Below are 24,598 nucleotides of genomic sequence, written 5' to 3' on the forward strand. Positions count from 1 at the left end.
ACCTCCCAGTTGTAATATTTTGGTTGACACACCGCCCTCCCCCTGGAACGCTCCTCCTGCCTTATTTCATGAACAGTTGGAGTCCGTTCGCGCTCTCTGTGGGGAAAAACGTGTGTGAGGTGGAAAATCCCCCCTATCAGATTTCACTTGCTAATTTCTGAAGCCCTTTCTGGCCAGGCTGCGTGTCGATGAACCGGACCGGGTCAGGCGGAGCAGGTAATTGGGAGACACATAGGGAGGAGGATTGCAGTTGACAGATCATTCATCCCCATTTGCTTAATAGTAAGCGAGTCTGGTTGCTGTGAGTACAGCATGTAGACCTCAGACAGGGAGCCAAGCACTCCGTCTCTTATTCTACTTGGCAGATTGAAATGTATATTTAGAGTATAATGTTATAAAAAACTATATTCCTCATGATCTGCAAATGTGTGAAAAGAAAACCAAATATAAACACGAAACCTTCTGTTATACATGCACTTCAAATATGGCGGAGATTGAATTTAACGCTCAGGAGTTTCATGAAAAAGTGAGGGAAAAAAATTAACATTTTAATTTCAGAAAGCTTCCAAATCCTCTCCTTATGTGTTTATTTATACATCTGATAGAAATGAGATTGAGTTCATAAACTTCCTTAAAGATGCCTTAAAAGGATTTGCCGAAGAAAATAATCCTCCAGTTTGCCGTCAGTGAAGAAAAACTGCTAATCCTGTGGCTGATTAATCCCAAATGTGATTGAAAAGCCAGATTTCTTGTTGGTTAATGATCCAGAAATAAAACATCTGGCACAAACTGCAGATATTTTAAACTGCAGCAGCAGCTTTTCAAGGAGAAAAGCCCTGACAAGACGAGTTTAAAACATACCTTACTGAGGAAAAGGGCTAATGTTAATGTCTGTCCAATTCTTTGAATACCTGTTTTATTTCATCCATATAATGTGCTGCAGATGGTGATAAATGAAAAGGAGATGTTTCGATTTATGACCAGAAAGGCTGCGATAAGTCAAAATTAGCATCGCTTTGCCATGGGGACGTTTTTGTTCCAACTTCAGAACTTTGGCAGCTTTGGGAAGAAAAGTTAATCCAACTACAGAATGTCTTCACAATCTCTCTGGTGCACAGTTTGCAGTTTGAATGGACTTTATTTACTACAGCTAAGGACATTATTGTTGATCTTTGAATTCAATTATTCCAGAAAGACATGCTTTCATTGGTATTGAACATTAAAAATGTTTAAAAATTTATATCATGTAATTGTAAATAAGTCTTGACAATGTAAGTTCTCGTATGTTTAGTCTGATAACGTTAAGGTGCGTTCAATTTGTAGTCAGAACTCGGAAAGTCCGACTTCTAAGCTGGATTCCCTCCCAATTGGAAAGTTGGACGGGCTGCACAGTGGTGCAGTTGGTAGAGCTGTTGCCTTGCAGCAAGAAGGTCTTGGGTTCGATTCCCAACTCTTTCTGCATGAAGTTTGCATGTTCTCCCTGTGCATGGTGGGTTCTCTCTGGGTTCTCCAGCTTCCTCCCACAGTCCAACAACATGACTGTCAGGTTAATTGGTCTCTCTAAATTCTCCCTAGGTGTGAGTGTGTGTGTGAATGGTTGTGTGTCCTGTATGTCTCTGTGTTGCCCTGCGACAGACTGGCGACCTGTCCAGGGTGTACCTGCCTCTCGCCCGGAAAGTTACCTGGGGATAGACACCAGCAACCCTCCTGACCCCATTAGGGACAAAGGTGAACAGAAAATGAATGGATGGATGGATGGAAAGTTGGATAATTTGAGATCCAATATGGCTGAAATGTGGAAATATTTATTTTAATAGACACAGTGTAAATTTATGTGCAACTCTAAACTGAACAAATTAAAGTAGATCTTTATATTGTGGAAATTACATCTTAAATTTTTAAAGAGGGACTTTAACAGCGGTTATTTGGACATCGCCATATTGGAATTGTATCCAACTATGTTAGCTGGAACACTTTTAAAGCTGCAATATATGACTTTTATTTAAAAATATATATTTTCTTTACATATTTGTTAAAACTGTGGCCATGTCGTAACAGTTTGTTATGAGACAGATAATCTGAAAAGATCAAGCTGATCCACCTCCATCTCAAGCTGTTGTTGCCGTTTGAAGAAATTCACCACTCCCAGTCTAAAACAACCAATCAGAGCCAAGAGGAGGGGCTTGGCGCTGTCAATCAACCTCGTGTTTTCACTGCTTAATGTGCTAAGGCGGAGAAAGAACTTCTTACAAGAAAACCGTTTATTGACCGTCATCGGTGGCTATGCTAACTGATATTAGAAGCGGCTAACTTTAAGTCTGATTGATTTAGCCACAACTTCTACACTGAAGAGCGTTGTTGTTCTTGTGACATAGTCTTTATACTGCATTCAGCTCATATTTATGTGCTGATTTCTCTCTGCTTTCCTAAATGTAATGGTTCAACATGAACTCCCAACTACCTCCATGCCTAAAACTAACCAGCTCCACATTTTTGCAAACGCAGGAATATTTAAGTAGAACCGAAGTCTCTGTGAGCAGCTATGAAGGTTTACATATGAAGGTGTACATATAATTATACAAGGATTTTTCAAATGGTATGGGCTTTTCAAGTTGGAGAGCTGAAATCACAGACTCTGCTTTATGCATAAGCAGCTGATTTTCACCTCCACAAGCATAAATCTTTAAGCTATGCGTGCATATTTACATGCATAATGAAGAGGTTTGAAATGCACAGCAGTTAAACAGCGTTTTGTGTTTGGTTTTACAGATTGTAAAGCAAAATATGCTCCAGATTTAGTGGTTCAGTGTTATTAATTTACAGCAGCAACATGAACTGGAGTAAATCTGTGCAGAGCGGGAAGGTAACATAACAGAAATTGTAGTTTTTAAATTCCTGTTATTCTTATTTAAAGGAATCCATAAATGTGATTCACCGTCATGGGTTTATTGTCTTATTGTTGGAGAACTTACTGTAATATTGTGTAAAATTGTAACATTTTCCTGCTTTACAGGAATTTAATTCCGAAATAAAAAGGTGAAGGCTTTAATATTTTCATTTTAGCCCTTTTGCTTTCCCATAAATCACGCAGTTGTGCAGCTTTATCCAGAGAAATGACAAACAAAACCTTGTGCAAGAAGCAACAGAAATAGCTGGGTTTGTTTTTGACCCGTCTGTCAGGCGTCTGCGGTAAAAGTCAGCGCGTCTAAACCGCCATCTCAGCTCATCGCTGTCTTGTTCTGTCACATTATCTGGCAGCGCGGAGCGGGCAGCGGCGGCCGTGCTGAACTTTGAGATGGACGGGCCTTCTGCGGCCTGTCAGATAACATCCAGCAAATGACCTGCTTATTCTCCGAGTGCTGTCGACACTCGGCCGCTGCCAGAAACACATCAGAGGAAATCAAAGAGGAGCGGGCGAATGAAAGCAGACACTCTCAGGCAGCGAGCTGGGGGAGAGGAGAGATGCTTTTATTCACATTGATCAGGTGCCTTGAGTTTCGTTAGGCTTCCTCAAAAATCGAACTGGACAGCTTTCAGCTCTGCAAGCACACAGGATAAAACACAGCTTTCCTCCGCAGGACAAACAGCTTCATTAGCAGAGTTTAAATGTTAGACTAAACACGTTCCATGACGTATTTTACATAAAATCATTCTTAGATAACGAGAGTTTACAGTCGCATGTGAAAATAGCTGCAAACAGATGAGCAAATATACAACTGTACGTCTTTGAAAAGCGTTAGTGGAACGTCCTGCACAACCAACAAGAACTTACCACTCTGAATGGTAAGTCAACCAAAAAAAAAAATAAAACACTTTCCAGCAGCCATTGTACAGTGAATACTATGGCAAAACCTGATGACTGATGGCTTGGGTAAGGGGCTAAAACCAACTGCTCCCGCCTGCTGATCTGTGACGTTTATATTTCAAAGATTTTTGAAGCGGGTCGTTTTCCGGACACCAAAAACTTTAACTGATTGCAAAAAAGCAAACGGCTTGGTTTTTTAAGCATTGGGCTGTTTTTGGAAGCTTTTTATTTTTAGAAGTTGTTATTGATTTATAGGCTGCACAGTGGCGCAGTTGGTAGAGCTGTTGCCTTGCAGCAAGAAGGTCCTGGGTTCGATTCCCGGCCCGGGGTCTTTCTGCATGGAGTTTGCATGTTCTCCCTGTGCATGGTGGGTTCTCTCCGGGTTCTGCGGGTTCCTCCCACAGTCCAAAAACATGACTGTCAGGTTAATTGGTTTCTCTAAATTCTCCCTAGGTGTGAGTGTGTGTGTGCACGGTTGTTAGTCTTGTATGTCTTTGTGTTGCCCTGCAACAGACTGGCGACCTGTCAGGGTGAACCCCGCCTCTCACCCGGGACGCAGCTGGAGAGGAACCAGCAACCCTCCCGACCCCATTTAGGGAAGAAGGGTGTAAAGAAAATGGATGGATGGATGGATGGATGGGTTATTGATTTATTGTGTTTAAAAACCCCTTACATTGGTCATAAATGACAACAAATGTAAAGTTTTGATCAAATAAAAGAACAAAATCTCACTGGACTTACTATTCGAGGCATTTTTCTCTCTTTCTGCAGAGCTCATGTTGGGATTTTGATGAGGTCGATTACTTTCTTTTTCCTTTCTTTCCCATCCACATCAGGGTTGGATGACTTTTTCTGAGCTGCAGCGCGTCGGAGGCTCTGAACTGCCTCTTTCTGATGATGTAAAGATGTTTACATGAGTGAAGAACCCGCTCAAATGTTGCCTTTTCACAGACAGCAGATTACTGAGTCCTCTTTCCCCCTCTGATCGGTGGTGGTGGCTCTCCAGCTGCCGCCGCCTCAGGCCACAGGCTGTTTCAAGGCAGACAGCTCATCAGGATGACTGACAAGTCTTTGCGCTGCAGCTTGACCTGCTGGAGGAAAAATTGCATATTAGAGCTCTAGGAAGTGATTTGAAAGATGACACTGAATTTAAGGCATATAATGAGAACGAGCTCTGTGCACCGCTGCAGGCTTTCAGTGTGGGCATTCGCTTGATGTGTGTGTGTGTTTTGTACTGATGTGTGTAGAGTAGATATGCGCCCTCAGCGCTTCAGCGTCTGCCAGGCGAGGCTCAGTGGGTGGATGATGAGTGTGGAACTTAGGGGAATAATCTTTCTTTATTTCAAAGAAATCAATAAATCAAAACAAAAAAAAAAAAACAAGAATGCTTTTACAACTGTTTATAGATTTAGACACATGCTCAGAGAAACTCAAAGATTTCCAAGTTTTTCCTCAAAATAATTTCTGAGATTAATATCAAAATTTCAGATTTGTTTTTCTTGCAAATTTTTACATTTTGCAGTTCAGAAATTTTCATATTTATTTTTTAAATTTGAAGGCAGAATGGGCCAAATATCCCACAAACTATTGTGGAGGGAAACCCAAGAGGTTTGACCCGGGTCATGAGTCCATGATACCAACCAAAAGTTTTGTAAACCTACAAAAGTAAAAAGTTTACTTTTTTATTTTCTTGTTTTCTGACATTTAGCAAATGTAAATAATTTTGGTAATTTTAAGTGAACCAAAACAAGAAAAGTTTGGTCTGATTTAACTTCAAACATTGAGAAATAAAAAGTTTTTCATTCAGTGCAAATATCTGGTTTCAGCTGCATTTAGAAATATTAATTGTGCCTCTTTTAAAATATATTTATGCTTGTACGTTGCTTAAATTTTGTGCACTTACTGTTCCACAGATCGATAGACATACTTATTCATGTTTTAAAAAATGTATTTCTCCTCTTAAATTGATTTATTCCTTCTTTTTCTGTAAACAATTCTGGAATATTTTGTGGTTGTAGATTATGTTATCTGTTCTGATTTTAATTTATTCACATCTAGAAATTTTACTTTCCTGTTTTTTCTGCGGTGGGATTATTGGCTTCAGAGTACGTCTGTGTCCCCAGACAGAGAGGAAAACAGAAGAAAAGATGCAGCAAGTTTGGATGCAACATGTTGCTTATTCTTCTGAGAATTGCAGCCGTTTCCTGCAGACTCCTTGTTTCAAAACCTATGGAACAATGTACGATTGTGAATGGAGCTTCTTAGCTACTAATAACGGAGCAGAGCTGGAAAAGAATTTAAAGCTTTATTGGAAATTATTGATGATTCTCCACAGATAGGCAATAAAAAAATCTTATGTGTTTCTTCTGGATTTCGTCTTTGCTTGCGGTCTCATCAATCTGGAGTTATTTCACAGCCTCTGCTCTGGGAAGAAAGGAGGAATAACATATTTCTATCCCAGTGCATGTTTCTAGTAAGAGGTCACTGATCTCTGGTCGCCCAGATGTTTTCAGCTTGCGTTAGCTCAGGTTTCCAACGAGCTGCGGAGAAAAAAAACAACAAAAAGTTTTCACGGCCAACATCATGTCATCTTCTTCTTCTTTTGGTGAAATTCACCCCACATAAGAAGCCTGTTGCACAACAGCTTCAGGTTTTTTTGTTTGTTTTTTCTTTGCGCTTCAGAAACAAAGTGTGTCAGAGCAAATCAGAGCCTCTTGCTCTGATTTGCAGAGACTTCAGTGTTTTCATGTGCAGCTCAGTTCATCCCCAGGTGAAAGGTTGGGAGTGGCTCGCTTTTACTTTGGCAAGACGATTCGAATTTTAAGATGCTTTTTCTGGCGATGCAACTCACTAAAATATTTAGTAGTTTGAATCTTGTCAACTTGGAGTTTGCAAATTATGCTAATCTATGCTAATTTGTCCTGACTGTAATCTTTTCCACTGGTTTTCTGAAGTCCTTTAAAGGCTTTCTTTGGGTTTTTAGACTCTGGACTTGCTGCTTTCCTGTTCATTTTTGTCCATTAGCTGATTCTTTATAGACGATGTATTTTCTGCATTAAGCTGCCTAAATGTAAAATTCATGTGATTGCATATTGTCACCTTCACTGCAAAAATGCAAAATCTTTCCAAGTATTTTGGTCTGTTTCTAGTGGAAAAGTACATTTTAAATAAAACAAAACTAACTTAAAGTCACTTTTCAGTAAGATATAGGAGCTTGTTTTAAATAATAATTATCTAATATTGACAAAAAGTATCTATTGACAGATTATTTCACTTACAATGTGACATTTCTCCCTTGTTGTAAGTTAATTAATCTGCCAGTGAAACTAGAACTTTTTCATCAATATTAAAGAATTATTTACTTGAAACAAACTCCTATATCTTACTGAAAAGTGATTTGTAAATTAGTTTTGTGTATTGAGATATTTGCACTACAAACTAGACCAAAAATGGTTGGTAAAATCTTGTGTTTTTGCAGTGCATCTACAGACTGGAGCAGCATTTTGACCTCTGCAGAAGCAGCTTTAGCCCGTCTCTAAGGATGCATTCAGACCAGGTTTGTTTAGTCCGCTTTAATCAAATTCTGGACCGTTTTCCTATGAAGTCCAGTTCGTGTGAATGCGCAGTTGAGTTCTGGTCCGTCTAAAAACCTCGGTCTCAGTTCGGTTGAAGTGAACTTGGCTGCCGTTTGAATGCACATATGAATGGAAAGCAGACCAGAGGCTCCAAAAGCAGGAAGTGGGCATTCTGGGTAAATACAAACAATGTACACATGTTAGCCTAGTGCTAGCAGGAGAAATGGATCATAGACAAAATAAAATCCTACAACCACTAAAATGAGAACTGCAGCAGCAGAAAATGTAGTAGATTTTGGACTCTGATCGAACCAAATCTACTGGAGTATCTGGTGTGAAAACAGCCTAAAGGTTGCAGGATTTCAAAACTTGAAACAGACCCTTCCACAAGTTATTTTCTTAATAAATCCACTGGTGCTTTTAGCTTAATACATCCTGTTTGCTTAAAATAGCAGATTAATCTTCCTAAATCTGCCACCTGTTGGTGTGGAAGTCTTTATTTAATCTCACTCTGAATAAATAAAGTATTATTGAATTTGAAAGAAATAGAATTTCATTTGCCCTTCACACGTCAGAAAGTTTTTCTGTGTCGAAGCCCTCAGTTTGACCTCAGTTTGACCTCGGCACTTCCAGATAACTCACGTTCCTTAATTACAAAACGAACTGAGGAAATGGTTACCTGAAAATGCCTCGCTATCTTCTTATTGCTTTCTCTCTGCTTTATTGGCGTCAGTCATGTTACATTTCTGAGGGGCGGGAAGCTTCTGCTAACTGCTGGGCCCAGATATGGAGGCGCAGGAAACCATTTCAAACTTCTCCATTTGGCTGCATCGCCGTTTCTCTCTGATTGTCATCGAAAAGGTGTAATTTATATGCGTTAATGGTTACAAGAGCTCCACAAAATCGCCTCTGTGCATTTTCTGACTTGGGAGAGTTAATCAGCATTAGCTACTGTAGAGACGTAATTAGATTAAATCTCTTGCTTATGTTTACTACAGAGGATTACGACTGTATTAGAAGTACTTTGTGTGGCGTCCAGAGGCATTCAATGCAACTTCTTAATTATTATTTTATTGCAGCAAGATTTAAATTACAAACCCAGGAATATTTATTACATCAGGAAGGTAGAGTTTGGGTTTAGTAACAATATTACACAAGAACAAAACCTTGAGATTTATAATTGAAGTCATAAAAAGTTGTACTCCCAACAGATTATTCTTTAAATTAAGAGCAAGTGCTTGTATTTTGAAAAAAATTATCTTTTTTAGCTTATTTTGTCAAAGTTTAGCTCTTTTTCAGGCCAGAAAATATTATAAATGAAAAAGAAACTTGCTTTTCTGGGCGTTTGTATTCAATCCTGAATACTGTTTGTGTGACATTTTGTCTAATCATTTAAAATTATAACATTCTCTGCTCCAATTTTCTTCTTCCAGCGAATTCATATTCATGTTTTTTTATTTTTTTATTTTGTCCTCTCCTTTAAAAATGCCACAGCTCATGTTTTGAATAAATTTGAGCCTCTCTGTATCTTCCAGTCAGTTTCTAATCTGAAGCTGCACAGCTGAAAAACCTAAAATAACGAAGAACAGAATCTGTCACGTTTCCTTTAATGTCGCTCGATAGATGTTTGCTAATTTTCTTCATGTACTGCAAAAACACAAAATATTACCAAGTATTTTTGTCAAGTTTCATTTCAAATAAGACAAAACTAACTTTTCAGAAAAATATAGAAGTTTGTTTTATGCAAATAATTACTTAACATTGATTAAAAAAAATACTCGTTCCACTGGCAGATTATTTCATTATAACATAGGAAAAATGTCAAGCTATAAGAGAAATAATCTGCCAGTGGAACTAGGATTGTTTTAGTTGTAAGTTAGTTTTCTGTCATTTCAAGTGTAATAAAATATTTGCAGTGGGAATGAGACAAAAACAGTTTCCATTCTGGGGCATTTAGGCAGAGAAAAGACATTATTAACTACGACCAGATAAGAAAATCAACTCACTCTCTCACTCTTTGGTTACCTAGCAACTCACTCACTCTGTGGTTACTTAACAACAACCTGCTGAGTAACGGCGGCAATTAAAGGAGATTCATAACTGCTTAAAAATAATTTAGAAAATCAATGACGTGGAGTTAAAACTGGATAAAAAAGGAAAGGTCAAGCAGTATTTTAGATATTTAAAACTAAAATGAATCAATAATTATTGATATTGACTGATATAAAACACTTATTGTGATGTTTTTTCAGCCCTAACATTAACTTGTAATATTGAACAGCCATTAATAATGGAGGTTAAGAAACAGATTGTTTTATTTTTCTTCCTTCACCGGAGCCATCCAGAGTCTGACTTAGTCTGACCTCTGGTTGCTCTCAGTCATATGACCTTATGACCTCAGGCAGGCATCAGCCTGCCCACCCAGCTGCTCCTTATTCATGTCCTGTCCAGACAGACTCCGGCGTTCAGCCTCTCTCTTCCAGGTTTACGCTTCCAGCTGCAGCTGATTACTTTCTGTCTGCTGAAATGTCTCTTTGCCTGTTTTTATTAGTTGCTCATTGCGGCTCACAATTAAAACTTCAAAGACATTTATTTCTTCAGGATAAACTTAGGAAAAAGTACCAGCATCCCATAATGGCAACACTTTATTTGACTGACGCTGTGTGTCCCGAGGCCGAAACATCGTCAGTGACCCTCACACCCCCACCATGCACTGTTCTCCCTGCTGCCCTCTGGAAAGAGGTTCTGCAGCATCCGGTGCAGGTCCACCAGGTTCAGAAACAGCTTTTTCCCACTTGCCATCAGACTGCTGAACTCTTAACTGGACTGCACTTGAAAACTGGTCTCACTTCATGTACATAGCTAAATAACTTCTATTTTACGGTCATTCCTGCACTTTATATTTAATATTGTATTTATTTATTCTGGAGTAACCTCGTTGGAACCTCAAAATATTGTCCTGAGCCGTATGCAACGACATTTCGTTCTGTATACACCCCTGTGCATACAAAATGATAATAAAAAAGTCAGTCAGTCAAACTAGCTAACATCATTACACTGTCTGCTAAACAAATGTCAAGATTGATTAATCTTCCCACGATGTGCCAACGCCTTTCCACTTTCTCCCGCCATGAGGCCACTGTGAGGGTTTCCCCGAGTCAAACGGACCAGTTTGTTCTCTTCAGAAAGTGAAAAGAAAACAGACAAATTAGAGTTTCACAGATGCAGGAAGCTGAAAATGCATGAAATTTCTGCGCTGCAGCGGCTCTTTTGTGTGCCGACGGACATTTTTCTTCTTCTTTTGTCAGTGAACAATGAGTCCATCCAGCTTATTATCTGCGCAGCAGCAGCTTGGTATCACTTCTGCTTCATATCATGGAGCTGCACTTCAAAATAAAACATCTGCCGAGTGTTTGCGCTCTGCTTTCCTAGATTAATGAGCGGAGTGGAAAAGTGAGATATGAGGTTAGGCTGGACCCGAGGTGCGACACGCCGCCTGCTAGTCGCCGCGCCGCCAGCAGCGGCGAGAAGATAAATGAGCAAAGTTTGTTTTTGTCAAGGAGCTTTCTTCCCTCAAGCCGATGTATTCTGAACGTACAACTCTACCGCGTGTTTATCACTGAATAATGCTGGTAGACGGTTTTATTATGTGGTATGACCTTTGTTTATCCGGCTTTATCCCAAGTCAAAGTCCTTTACAAAACATTATTTTCTACAAAAAAATTTATTGTGTGGAGTGGAGAAAGTGTCTGAGTTTGGGGAGAATATTACAGAAGAGGATATGGCCACTGAAAGAAGAAAAACAATTCAGTTTAGTCCCAAAATTCTGACTTTTTTCTCAAAATTATGACCTTTAATGTCAGAATTATGACTTTTTGTTCAGAATTTCATTTTCCTCACTATTCTGACTTTAATCATAGAATTGATTTTTTTCCCCTCTGAATTAGGACTTTTTCTCAGAATCCTGATTTTAATCCCTGAACTATCACATTTTTTCTCAGGACTGTGACTTTTTTCTCAAGATTCTGACTTTAATCTCCAAATTATGACTTTAATTTCCAAATTTGGAATTTTTATTTTCAGAATTGTGACTTTAAACCCAGAAATATAATTTCATTCTCATAGTTGTGACTTCTTTTTCAAGATTCTGTGACTTTTTCCCCTCAGAAATATGACATTTTTCTTAGAATTCAGATTTTTAATCCCAGAAATCTGACTTTTTGCCCTCAAAATTCTGACTTTAAACTCTGAATTCTAATTTAATCCTAAAATTCAGACTTTTTTCTCCCACAATGTGACTTTAATCTCAGAATTGTGGCCTTTCTTTCTTGAAACAATTACTTTAGTCTCAGAATACTTAATTTTTTCCCCTCAAAATTCAGATTTTAATCTCAGAAGATTAAGATCAGAATTCTGGAGAAAAGCCAGAACGTCATCTCTAGTTTTTATACATCTATACCACAGTTGCGTTGCTTTCATAGTGTCGACAGGTTTTTTCCATCATCCTCATTAAATCAGAGCAGAAACTCGTCTTGAAAGACTTTAAATATTCAACAAACCTCTATCTAAGAGGAATCAATAGGTTAAAAATTGTAATAATGTGAGGATATAAGTAGCTAAAACTTTTTTCCCTTTCTATCTGGACTTTTGTAGTGGAAAAACACAGTGAGAGGCGATCAGGGAGAATCATTTGAATGATCCCCATTAGGAGTTAGCCAGCAGCCATTGCCCCACGGTCAGTAGAAAGAAGCACTTGTTCCTGTGAAAAAGCCTGAATTCACCCACTGAGGTGAAAGATTGACACACAGCTTTCCATTTCGCTCCAGGCAGCCTGTTTTCTCTTCACAGCCCAGCGAGCGTCTGCGTAGTCAGGTGGATTTACAAGTCAGCTTGAGCACCGTTTTAATTAGCCGGCCCGTCTGTCTGTCTGTCTGTGTCCGTCCTCCAGATGGACCCGGTGCAGAAAGCCGTCCTCCATCACACCCTCGGCATCCCTCCCACAGCCAAGAGGAAGCATGTGTCCTGCAGCGTCTGCCAGCTGAGGTTCAACTCACAGGTGAGCGACTCGAATATAAATTCTCTGCAGAATCAGATTCCACAAAGGCTTAATTTGCTGGGCTGTTCGGCCCGAATTGCAGCTGCATTGAGATGCAGATCCATTGTTCAGTCCTCTGTAGGTGATGATGCTGACTGAGCAGCAGACAAAAAAACCTGACGGGTAGGCACTTTATGAAGTTTATGAAATGCAACCGGGAGCACTTTCATGTTTTTTTTATGAAGTAGTAGCTTACTCTGTTGCTGAAATTGCGTGAGGATCAGAAGTGAATAAAGATTTTATTTATTTTTTTTAGACGACTTCAAAGACATAAAACTTCTGCAGACACCAGCCATTAATCCTAACCGGATGGTTTGTGTTGACGTGTAATTTTGTATGTTTTTGTACTTCAGTTTGGGTTTCTACTGCTTCTAAAAACAGTAGAAACTGTTTTTAGCAAGACGTTAATTTTTTATTTTTTTTCTGGTGTCTGGAAAATAAGCCGTTTGAAAAAAAACCTCCCGAGTGTAGTGTCACAAATTAGCAGGTACTAACTTTCACCTAGCAACCCCGGCTAAGCTCAGGCTCTTACCTAGCAACCCAAGTGTTGTTTCAAGTGTACTAACTAGAAACTAGATTAAAAAAACCCTTAAGATTCTGTGTTTTGTTTAACAAATGGAATTAATGTTTATTTTTCCACAACTCTTCTCTATAGAAATGAAACTGCACTGCAAAAACACAAAATCTTACCAATTGTTCTTGGTCCAGTTTATAGTGTAAATATCTTGAATAGTTTGAAGTAAGGCACAACTAACAAGCACATTTTCAGCAAAATGCTAAATTTCATTTTAATTCCCTAATACTGATGTTGAGGCACTTATCAGCTATAAGGGAATTAATCAAGACATTTTTCCCAAAATATTTTTGGCAGATTATTTCCCTTATAACAAATACTTTTTCATAAATATTAAGGAATTACTGACTTAAAACAAACTCCCATATTGTGCTGAACAATTACCCATGTGGTATTTTAAGTGTGTTTTAAGATATTTATGCTGGAAACTAGACAAAAATACTTGTTCTGTGTTTTTTGCAGTGTACGTTTTTTAATTACGAGTATTCAAATCTTTTTTCTTCTTTACATATAAAAGTGGGATTTTTTGAAGGCTTAACATTATTAATTAAAACCACAGCTTTGTCAGAGGTTGAAGGACTTCTTCTTTCTGTTTGTTGCCATTTCTCCATGTTTTCCAAGAACATCATGCGTACCACAGCAGGTAGAGTTTATTAGCATATTTCCATATTCAGTATATTCTAGATGCTTGAGTATTTTAATCAAACGCTCGGCGTTTCGCATTAACTCGCTAAATCTAACCAACGTTCGAGCGCCTAACCAAGCAGATGGGTTTCGATTTTCTCCTGCACCTAATTTCCATACCACTTTGGAAGTAATCAAAAAAGATTTAAAAAGAAAATCAGTGCTGGTGCATGTTGTTAAATCAGAAGCATCCCTAACTGGCGGTGTCACGGCACTTTCATTAAGCAGCAATCAATCCATTTTCAACGCTGAATGGGCAGGTGATTAATCAGGACAGGATTATTATGTTTTACAGAGGAAATCATATCTAAGAACTTACTGACTGTTCAGCAGCTGCTCATTCAGGCCTTCGTTGAAGAAACCGGCGGCTGTCAGCCATATTTACGTGACGAGTGGACGCACTCAGATACTTGCGGGTAATTTTTAAAGAAACTTATCCACTACCAGATGGATTAGATAATTAAATCTGCCAGAGAAACGAATTGGACAGAGTGTGCTAAATAAAATTTTATGTTCCTGTTCATGAGCGCTTGTGTAAAAAGCAAAAGTTGGAAAGAGATAAAAAGAAAAAAGAAAAAGACAAGAAAAAACAACAGCTTTCTTTTGTTTCAGTCTTTTTAACAACTGGTTAACTGAATAGTATCAGTTTACAGTTTTTAATAAATAACTTTTAATAAATAATTTTTTCTTGATGTAGGAAACTGAACTTGGTTGTTTTTAGTTTTAACTTCTGAACAGCTGGAGTTTATTTTCATACCTTTAGTTTTTGGGTTTTAACAACTTACTCAATGATTTTTTATTATTATTATTATTTCAGTCATCTTTGTTTCACAGTTCTTGTCTGGCTTCTCTTCATCTTTATAATTATTTCTGTTTGCATCATTAACATTTTTAGATGTAAAGACATCGGAGAGTTTGACGTACATCAAAACTCACCACCCCACTTTATTTTAAGCTTTAAACTATATAAACACTAAAAAATGTTAATCCTTCACTTCAGCTGCAAACCTTTGCCATTAAGCCTTGATATTCAGCATCACTCTGTAATTAAACTAACACCAAAATATATTTGCTCCTCCTTTCTCTTTTTGTTTTCAGATATTTGAGTTATCAAAATAGACAAAAGGTGCCAAATTTGTGAGAAAAATGTAACAATTATTAGCTGTAAATAAATAAAATTATTGCTTTTAAGCATGGCTGAATTTGCATTTTGTACTGTTTCACTGCATTCAAATAATCAAATAAGTTTGTAAAATCATTTAGATAAAATGTGCCCTTGGTACTAACTCACCAAAAGAACATCTAGTTTAGTTAATTTTATTTTTTACTAACTGCATGTTTTGACTTTCCCACTAGAGGCTTCACACAGATTGAGGCCTGACAAAACAAGTCTTAACTAAACGTGTCTGTAATGATAATGAAGACTTTAATGGCAGTTAAGTTTAAATGAAGCCATCAGTTGCACAGAGCGGGACTGTTTTCACCTCGTGGCAAAGAGAAAGCTTAACGTTTTCATGCAATGTTTTCCTAATATTATAGTATCTTTTCTAACCTAGTGGTTAAAAAAATGGATCCAAATTCTTTTATTTTATCACACTGCAGCTTCAAAATATCATATTGTTACTTTTATTTGTTCATTTTGCCTTTTACAGCTAAAAATAGAATACTTAATTTTTTACTTTTACATTTTTATACAGTATAAAGACAGTGTGGTGAGATTTTAATGCCTTTACTACAGGCTAACAACATATTACAGTTTTCTTTTAGTAAAAGAAGAAGATATGAAACCGTCTGTTTGGGAAAAAGTTATCAAGTCGAGTTTCTGTGTTTGTCACCTTTCAGCAACAAGGCAGCTCAAACATTATGAAACAAACCAGAAATAAACATCACATTTTGTCAGACGCCATTGTTAATACACATCAAATAAGTTGATCAATGTTCCATTTATTATGGTTAAAAAGTAACTCTAATCAGGTGGGTTTTAGTCTAGGTTTAAAGGCATTCAGTGTTTCGGCTGTTTTGCAGTTTTCTGGAAGTTTGTTCCAGATTTGTGGTGCATAGAAGCTGAAGGCTGCTTTTCCATGTTTGGTTCTGATACTTCTTCTGCTCTGCATTCCCAGAACCAGAAGACTTGAGGGGCCTGGAAGGTTGCTATGACAACAGCAGCAGATCTTTAATGTATTGTGGTACTAAGCCGTTCAGTGATTTATAAACTAACAGCAGTATTTTATAGTTTATGCTCTGAGTCAGTGTAGGGACTTTAGAGCTGGGCTGATGGTCTCTATGTTCTGGTTTTAGTCAGAACTCCAGCAGCAGCGTTCTGGATCAGCAGCAGCTGGAGGATTGATGTTTTTAGACACTGTTGCAGTAATCAATACGACTAAAGATGGATACATGGATGAGTTTCTCTAGATCTTGCTGAAACATTTGTGATTTAATCCTAGAAATGTTGTTCAGGTGACAGAAGGCCGACTTTGTAACTGTATCTATGTGGCTCTGAGTGTTCAGGCCCAGATTTGGGGCCTGATTGCTAGTTTCTAGGTGTAACAACTAAAGCCTGAGTTGTGAAGTAATGAGTTACATTTACTTATTTGAGTAACATTTTTTTAATGTACTTTACTTCTTACTTTTATTTGAGTAATTTTATTATGAAGTATTTCTACTCTTACTTGTGTAAAATGTCTGGATTTTCTACCCACTGAATGAAAAACAAACATGTTTTAACCAAAAACTCACCAGACACAGACACACACCTGCAGTTTTTGTTAAAGCTTCATCAGTTTCTTATTGAAAGAAACTGATTGGGAAACATTTTATTTGCCGGTATTATTGTCATTTTGGTTGTCAAAATACCGAAATGTCCACTTAACTTTATATTTTGGTCCATCTAATGGTGTAATTTTTAAATATTAAATAATTGATTAGTTACTCAGTACTTGAATAGACTTTTTACCAAATAACATCAGTTTAGAAAGTTAAGGCACCTCCAATTCAGAAATAAGCTAATTATTTTTGACAGTTTGACTAGCCAGATCCAGAGTTTTTGCTCTCATTCAGGATTTAGAAAAAGAGCAAAATATATAAGGAAGGCAAATTGTTTTTTTTTTTATTTTGTTACATCACTGTATTAGTCAGGTGCAAAAAAACATCAATGTGCCTGTTTTCCATGAAAGATTTATCCTTCATAAACACAAATCTTGCTCTTGAGCATTAGTACATTTCTGATACAACCCTACAGCAACATGCAGGAATAATTAGATTCATCCAAATATATGAATAATGCTCAGCAGGGAGCATGTTCTGGCTGCTTGCTTGGAGCAGAGAAACCTGTATTTTTAGGAATGTGTTTATTTTTATTTGTTTCACAAATCATTCTCGACGTTTCTCAGTCTCTCAGCCTTTCAAACTTGCAGCCTCTAAAGCGCTATATTTATGTCTCATAGTAATAACTTCCTGAAACGGCTAGCTGGGATTATTTGTTGAATTGGAGTCATTTTGTGGGGTTTTATCTCATCCACAGGTGTGTGCATTGCAGCAGCTGTAAACTGGGAACAATCCAAATGACCTCCATATCCCATTAATGCAAGAAAAAGAACCGCTATAGATTTATCTTGCACCCTTAAAGAAATCTATTTCCATAATTCAGAAGCTCAAGACTCCATAGACTCCAGGAGAGTGTTTATATACCCTGTGAATCTGGGTCATAAAGATTTATGACCGGCTAAGAATAGTGGATAAACTCAGAATTACAAATAAGGGAGGAGGATGACGCCATAAAAAGATAAATAAATAAGCAAAAACCACAAAAATGACGCAAAAAGCTTTGGGGAAATCAACAGTTGAAAGATGAATAACTCCTTAAACAGGGTCCCTATCCTGACATAAGCACTAAGTTAAAATATTTCATTTAATTGGACAGATTAATTAGCATATCCTTTGGGGACAGGAGATTGTTGCATTTTATTTTTACTCTTTAGTGTTTTACATCATTTCAGTTTATGGAGTGACATGTTATGGCTTCATTTTCTGCTCATTGCTTTATGTTTTATAACATTAATAGCTGAGGTTTAGAGCAAATCATGTTGGGAAAAGGCTTTTGGGGTTTCTCTTTGTGGTTTGGGGATTTTAGTGGCTTTTTATTGTTTTGGAGAACTAATAGTTTTTAGCTTTGTTCTAAAACAATTTCCACTTTAATAGAGAAGTTATGGTGGCTTGAAATAGAAAGCTTAAAACTAGAATTTTACTGTATTTTATTGGGGATATTATGGTACAAACACAAAGAAGTGAATAACTGTCAAAATTAAACATGATTTCTTCTTTTTTCATAATAAAAATCTGAAAAGTGTGGCCCTCCTGCCCTCATTTACCGTTAAATAAAACCTGTGAAATTAATTGGCTTCAGAATTAACTTAATAGAGTCTATTTGTGCACAATGACTTGTCAATTTTAATCAATTAACTCAATAGATTTTAACATGTAGAAAATTTTTTATCTTTTTTAAGGTTCCAATTTTTTCTCCACGTTTTGCGTTTCTGGTACGACCAAAAATCAGACGCACACAGAGGTTTAATTAAAAAACAAAAAAAGGCTATTGTTGTGCTAAAAGGACTTTTACTTAAACTATTCAAACATAAAAACATAAAACATAAAATACCACGACTTTGCATCAATCTGATGGTTGAATGGCCCCGATTAAAAACAAATATATTTGTTGTTTAGTTCATATAAACAATGGAAGATTAGAAAACAAAACAATAAAATTATGAGAATAAACTCGTACAAAAATAAAGTCAAAATAATACATGAATAATGTTGTGTTACAAAAATAAAGTCAATATATTCTGACTTTATTCTGGTAAAATTACACATTTATCATCGTAATATGACTTTATTTTGATGTTGTTACAACTTTATTTTCATATTATTTTAACTTTCTTCTTGTAGTGTCATGACTTTATTCTCGTAATGTAATTTTTTAAAATTTGTACTTTTTACTCGTTTGGCTCCAATACTCTGTCATACATGTCTATTTATTCAATATATTATGAGCAAAAAAGTGTTTTTGAATTTAAAATGGTGCTTATTTTCCTCTATTATAGCTTTGGATTAAAATTTGATTAATTTCGCTTAATTAATTACAGACCCAGCAATTAACTTGATTAAAAATTTTAATCGTGTCCCCCCACTACTCTGTATAAAACCAGCTTTTCTATGCAGACCTCAGCAGGAGTGAGGAGAGTTTTAAAACAAGGTTTATAATAAAACTGACCAAGCTTTGAGTATCTCACAGATTACTATTATAATCACCTGAAAACGGAAGTTTCAGGTGATTTTAGCAAACTAAAAATTTGTTGTGAAACCTACAAATGTGGCCTTTGAGAAAAAGTGGCAAAAAGAAAGCTGCTGTTGAAAGAGAGTCATAAAATATGTTTGCATGTTGACACAATGAGAACAAAAGTGAAGCAAAATGCAGAACAATCCTGGAAAAAAAAAACCAGTTTGAGGCTGAAAAAGATCCAAGACCTGCAGCAGGATGATAACCTGAAACATTCAGCAAGAAACTCCTGCAGAAATCCAAAGCTGCACTGTAAAAATACAAAACTACGACAAGTATTTACTGTCTGCCTTTCAGTCCGAATAGCTCAATACACTTCAAATAAAACAAAACTAACTTACAAGCAACTTTTCAGCAACATGAATAATTCCTTAATATTGATTTTAAAAAAGTACTCATTGCACTGGCAGATTATTTCACAAGACATTTTCCCCATGTTATAGGTGAAATAATGAATATTAATGAATTGTTTATATAAAACAATCTATTATATTTTGCTTAAAAGTTCCTTGGAAGTTAGTTTTCTCTTATTTCAAGACAAAAATCCTTGGTTAGAGTTTGTGTTTTTACAGTGTATGACAATGAGTCACGTGTATAAAACTAAAAATGGGAAGAAAATATTACAGTGTTGTCATAAATGTGAAAGTGAAGGATTCTGAGGTCAAACTGAACATTAAACACTGCAAAAACAAGTATTTTTTATTGCAAACATTATAATACACTGGAAATAAGACGAAACTAACGTACAAGCAACTTTTCAGCAAAATATAGCGGCACTGTAAGTACATTTTTTTTAATATTGATTTTAAAAAGTTTTCAAGTGGAAAAAAAATAGTCAACACCCATGAAAATACACTGTAAAAACACAAAATGTTACCAAGACGTTTTGGTCTAGCTACTGATTCAAATGTCTATATTTGAAATAAGACAGAGCAAACTTACAATTAACTTTTCAACAAGATAAAGAAGCTTATTTCCTTAATAGTAATTAAAAAAGTACTAGTTCCACTGGCAAGTTATTTCACCTAAAACAAGACATTTTCCCATGATGCAAGTGAGATAAACTACCAACTGAACTAGTACTTTTTAATTAATATTTAGGAATTATTTACTTAAAATAAGCTCCTACATCTTGCTGAAACGTTACAGCTAAGTTAGTTTTATTGTATTTTAAGGTATTTGCACTAGAAACTAGACCAAAACAAAAACTTAAAACACTAAAATCAAATGAATCCTTCATTTCAAATTGCCTGAAATATTTCTGTGATGATGACTCCGGATCTGGATTTAACCTCTTCAGGAAATACAGCATCACTGTTTTATTTTTTATTTTTATTTTGTCCTCTATGTCTTGTATTCTTCAAAGAGCACCTGGGAGGAAAACAAATCATTTCACCCCTGGATTTAATAAAACGAGCACCAGACGTGGAATCCGGGCGTTCCATTTCACTGCGCTGATAAAAGATGAAATATTGCTAAGGCTGCATTAAACAGCCATCCATATTACAGCAGACTCATGACAAACTGTTAGCTGGGTCTTTGGTACCTGCAGGGTGATGAATGTGGGCTCAAATTAATAGTTACATGCCAGGACAAGATGTGTAGTTAGTTTGAAAAAGTGATGCTGCTTAGAGGAAATCTTCCCCCCCAAAAAGAAATTACTGAAAAAATTTGTAGCCTGAAGAGAAACAATGAAAGCTTCCAATCATTTTTAGAAAAATTAAGCATCTAAAGCAGTGTTTTTAAAATTTTCAAGCTTGAGGATCATTTAATCCAGTTAACAAGCACTCACAGACCACCTAACTTAAGATTTCCCTGCAATAACACATCTTAAAATATACAACCAGAAATTTAAATATTAGTTTTCTTGGCCACAATAAAATCATACAAGTCAATGACGTTTTGAGCTGTTTACTGATTCTTAAAGCTTTCCAGTGATGTCAAACACGTGGAAATGAAAAAAATAAGTTGCTCTTTTACAATGTGTTGTGTGAATTAATAACTTTTTGGGGCTATTTGTAATTTATCAGCACATTGAAAGAAAAACAGACTTGAGTTGCTTTGGCAGAAACAGAAATCATGTTCTGAGCCAGTAAATATAAAAAGAATTCACCCATTTCTTTGTATTTAGCTATTTATTTAATTCAATTTTTAAGCATTTTTAATTAAATAAAAATAACTGGTAAAAGTAACAATAGCTGGTATCGTGCGAGCAGAGCGTTATAAGCAAGCGAAGTGGTAAAACAGAACAGTTCTCACCAACTGAGACTCGTTCACGGCTAATGAACGACACGAATCCTCCCATCCGGTTTGACTTTGCTTCCTCCGATCACGTTAGTAATCCTGGCGTTGTTTTCTTTTTCCGCTGGTATCTTCTGATTTTCCTTTGAGTGACCCGGTTTTAAGCCATTTATCCATCATTATCTTTAAACACAATCCGTTGCTGAGCTAGCTGTAGCGTCGCACTTTGAGATGACGTCACGGTAAATAAACGGTCGTTTACATGCAGTACCTCACAGACCACCAGGGGGAGCCCGTGGACCACCAGTGACTGACCTAAAGACTGTGAAAACATAACAGGCGATGCTGGCCTTTGTTTAGCTGTGGACCATAAATAATATTCCCTGCATTCCTGAAACCGCTGACTTATTTATTCCAAGAGGCAGTTTCATCCCTCCTTCATGGCTTCCTTCCTGCCACAGGCAAAGTATGCTGGGAAATCCTCAGCGGTAAACAAGGACAGCTCAGAGTGTGCGTCTCCTGTCTCTGTGTCAGCATGAATTTGTTGTTTTGAAGGTGAATGTTAGTGAATGTACGTGTTCAGATTGTAAAATCAAACAATGCTTCATCCACAATATTTTCAGCTATAAACAATTCTGTTGTCAACTGAGAAAAGAAAAGCGGAAATTTTAAGAAAACTTGCACATTTCTTACAACTATTGGTTCACCTGGTAAGGATGAGTAAAATGTCTTAAAATAAACCAATCTTCTGTTTTTATTGGGAATCAGAGAGTGAAATATTTAGAAAATTTAACCTATAATTTGAGAAAGTTAAAAAAAAAATTAAATCCTATCCTATGTCCTCTCCCTCATCTTTCCCATTTTTAGGATCTATTAGATAAGTAAAGCTGCATATTTTTAGTTTAGTTTCTAGTCAAAATATCTTAGTACATTGAAATAAGACAAAACTAACTCATGAGTAACCTTTCAGCAAAATAGGAGCTTAGCTTAAAATAATAATTCCTCTTATATGGATTAAAAAGGTCACAGGCAGATTATTTCACTTATGGAAAATATGTCTTTTTATAAGCAATATTATATCATTTACCAGTAAAACAAGCACTTTTTCATCAATATCCAGGAGTAATTTACTTAAAACAAGCTTCTTTATCTTGTTGAAAAGTTAGTTTTGTTTTGTAGTTGAAACTAGACCAAAAATATTTTTTTGCAGTGCATTTTTATGGGAGTTGTCAGATGTGCCAATGGGGTTTCTACCATTTTTTAAAAAAAAACATGTGTATCAATTACATAAACTTTAGGTCAAATATTCATAAATCTTTCATTGTGAGATTCTGAAACCAAAACAACTTTTTACCAGAATAACAGAAGATATGGTGGTTTTTAGAAACAAAATAAAAGAAAACATTGTTAAAGTTTGAGGGGTTTCAAAGTTTGTACAGGTAAAAAAATAATCTCTGATCTCCAGGATTGTCAGTGTTCAGGTTTTATGCATCATTTAGAACCTTAATAATGCAACAAAAGTCTGTTTTCTGCAGTGAAGTGTTGATTTTCCCAACAGTTTGTGTCTCTTTAGTTGATTTCTACAATGTGTTTTAGCTGCTCCACCTTCTCATTTAGGTGAAGTTGGATAGCAGAGATTTTTTCTCTCTCTGCTATTCGTTGTGTGTTCACTTTCGTGTCATTCCTCCACCAAGCAAAACACACTGATTGGACACAAAATGCCTAAAAATGGAAGAATTAGAACCAGCCCAGTGGCTTTCCAAAGATGTTTCTGAGTGCCTCCAAGCAGCTTTCTCCAAATTAGGCCTCTCTTTTTCCACTGGCCCTAAATCCTGCTGACTGCGTTTCTCTGCTCAGTGATCGTCTTGTATCATATGTTGGATATTTGAGAAATTATAGAAAAGAGAATTACTACACAGAAGAAAAACGTGTCCTGTATGACTGATTTTCTTGTGTAATTTATTTAGCCGGTGCAAAAACAAAAAGCAGTATAAATACTTACTAAGTAAAAATTTCCGTTCCGTTGCTCTGCTAATCCTGTTTAGCTTGTTGTATAGACGTGTTATTCTTTATTTTCCATACTGCATCTACATTCTGCTAAATATATCTTTGTTTGGTTCTCTCACAGAGCCAGGCCTTGGCCCACTACAAGGGCACCAAACATGCCAAGAAGCTAAAAGCCCTGGAAACCCCGAAGAGTAAGCTCAAAGGCTCAGCGGTCACCAAGGAAACGGCCAACCAGGAGAACGCCAAGGGCATCAACACCTTGCAGGTCCCCAACGGCACAGACAGGAAAGGTCTGTGTTTTCCTGCCCTCTAAACATTCCCGGACACACGCTCCCTGGGCTTTATGCAGCTGCTGCACCTCAGCAACATTAACCTTAAAATGCACTTTTCTCCTCCTGCTGTTAGTTACACAGGCTCTTAAACTGGATGAATATGTAAAATTAAAAGTTTCTCTGTACTTCCATTTGGGTTTTTGCTGCTTCCAAAAACAGTCCAAGTTCTTTAAAATAAAACGCCCAACCAGTTTTTGACGATAATTAATGTTTTCTGTTGTCCTGAAAGTGAGCCGTTTCTAAGACATTCGCAAATCAGTTGGCACTGCCCGTTACCTAGCAACCCCAACCCGTCACCTAGCAACTCAAGATAAGTTCCAGCACATTTGGGCAGCTAGTTTTACACAAGGTGTGCTGTACACTGGCTTTTGAAAGCCATGTTGAAATTAATGAACACGTTTTGTATTGACACTTTGCATGTTATTGTTTACATCCAGATTTTGCACATGGAGGCCGAAAGGACAAATTTTTTTTACAGGCCATCCATAGCTGAGCTGACGTGGTAGAACAATTCCTGTTAACAAAATGAAACCTGGAGATGTAGGTATTATTAATTTAGTGCAGTGGGCCACAGCAAAGGAAAAAACAACGCAGCAAGTTGTAGTGTTGACAATTAGTAGCAAATCACTGCGTCCCTATTTCTTTTATATGTCAGGCATACATTTAAGATTTAGTGCTTTATGTTGACAACTTGACAGCTAAAAACAATGCTGGTTATCATCGGCAAGCAGTTTTTTGCCCACCAGTGGGAAAATGGGGGCAGGATGTTGTGTATGTGACGTTACGCTGCAACACGTCTGCAGCCTGTAGACTTATTCTAACCTGTTAAATAATAGGGCACCTTTAATCTCTTTAGGCCTTGAACAAACTCTCTGTGGATCATAACTAACTACATACTGGTTGATGTGATCACAGCAAACTGCCAGGTTAGAGAGAAAATATCAGAGTTT

General features: G+C 36.8%; 1 protein-coding gene and 1 long non-coding RNA gene across 4 annotated transcripts in view; one reads left to right on the forward strand and one right to left on the reverse strand.

Moving 5' to 3' along the window:
• LOC122831275 overlaps positions 1-21,381 on the reverse strand; it is a 43,226-nt gene extending 21,845 nt beyond the window's left edge. Inside the window, exons 1-2 of the long non-coding RNA XR_006370666.1 lie at positions 21,328-21,381; positions 4,547-4,896 (exon numbers count right to left, since the gene is read on the reverse strand). This is a non-coding gene — a long non-coding RNA (uncharacterized LOC122831275). The remainder of the gene's footprint in view (positions 1-4,546; positions 4,897-21,327) is intronic.
• znf385d (zinc finger protein 385D) overlaps positions 1-24,598 on the forward strand; it is a 141,135-nt gene that overhangs the window by 86,516 nt on the left and 30,021 nt on the right. For all 3 annotated transcript variants that reach the window (XM_044117354.1, XM_044117352.1, XM_044117351.1), the window contains 2 exons: positions 12,329-12,436; positions 23,438-23,606. In XM_044117354.1, coding sequence (XP_043973289.1) covers positions 12,329-12,436; positions 23,438-23,606 — 277 coding nt within the window. The remainder of the gene's footprint in view (positions 1-12,328; positions 12,437-23,437; positions 23,607-24,598) is intronic.

Source organism: Gambusia affinis, linkage group LG05, assembly GCF_019740435.1.
Source record: "Gambusia affinis linkage group LG05, SWU_Gaff_1.0, whole genome shotgun sequence".
NCBI classification, from domain to species: Eukaryota; Metazoa; Chordata; class Actinopteri; order Cyprinodontiformes; family Poeciliidae; genus Gambusia; species Gambusia affinis.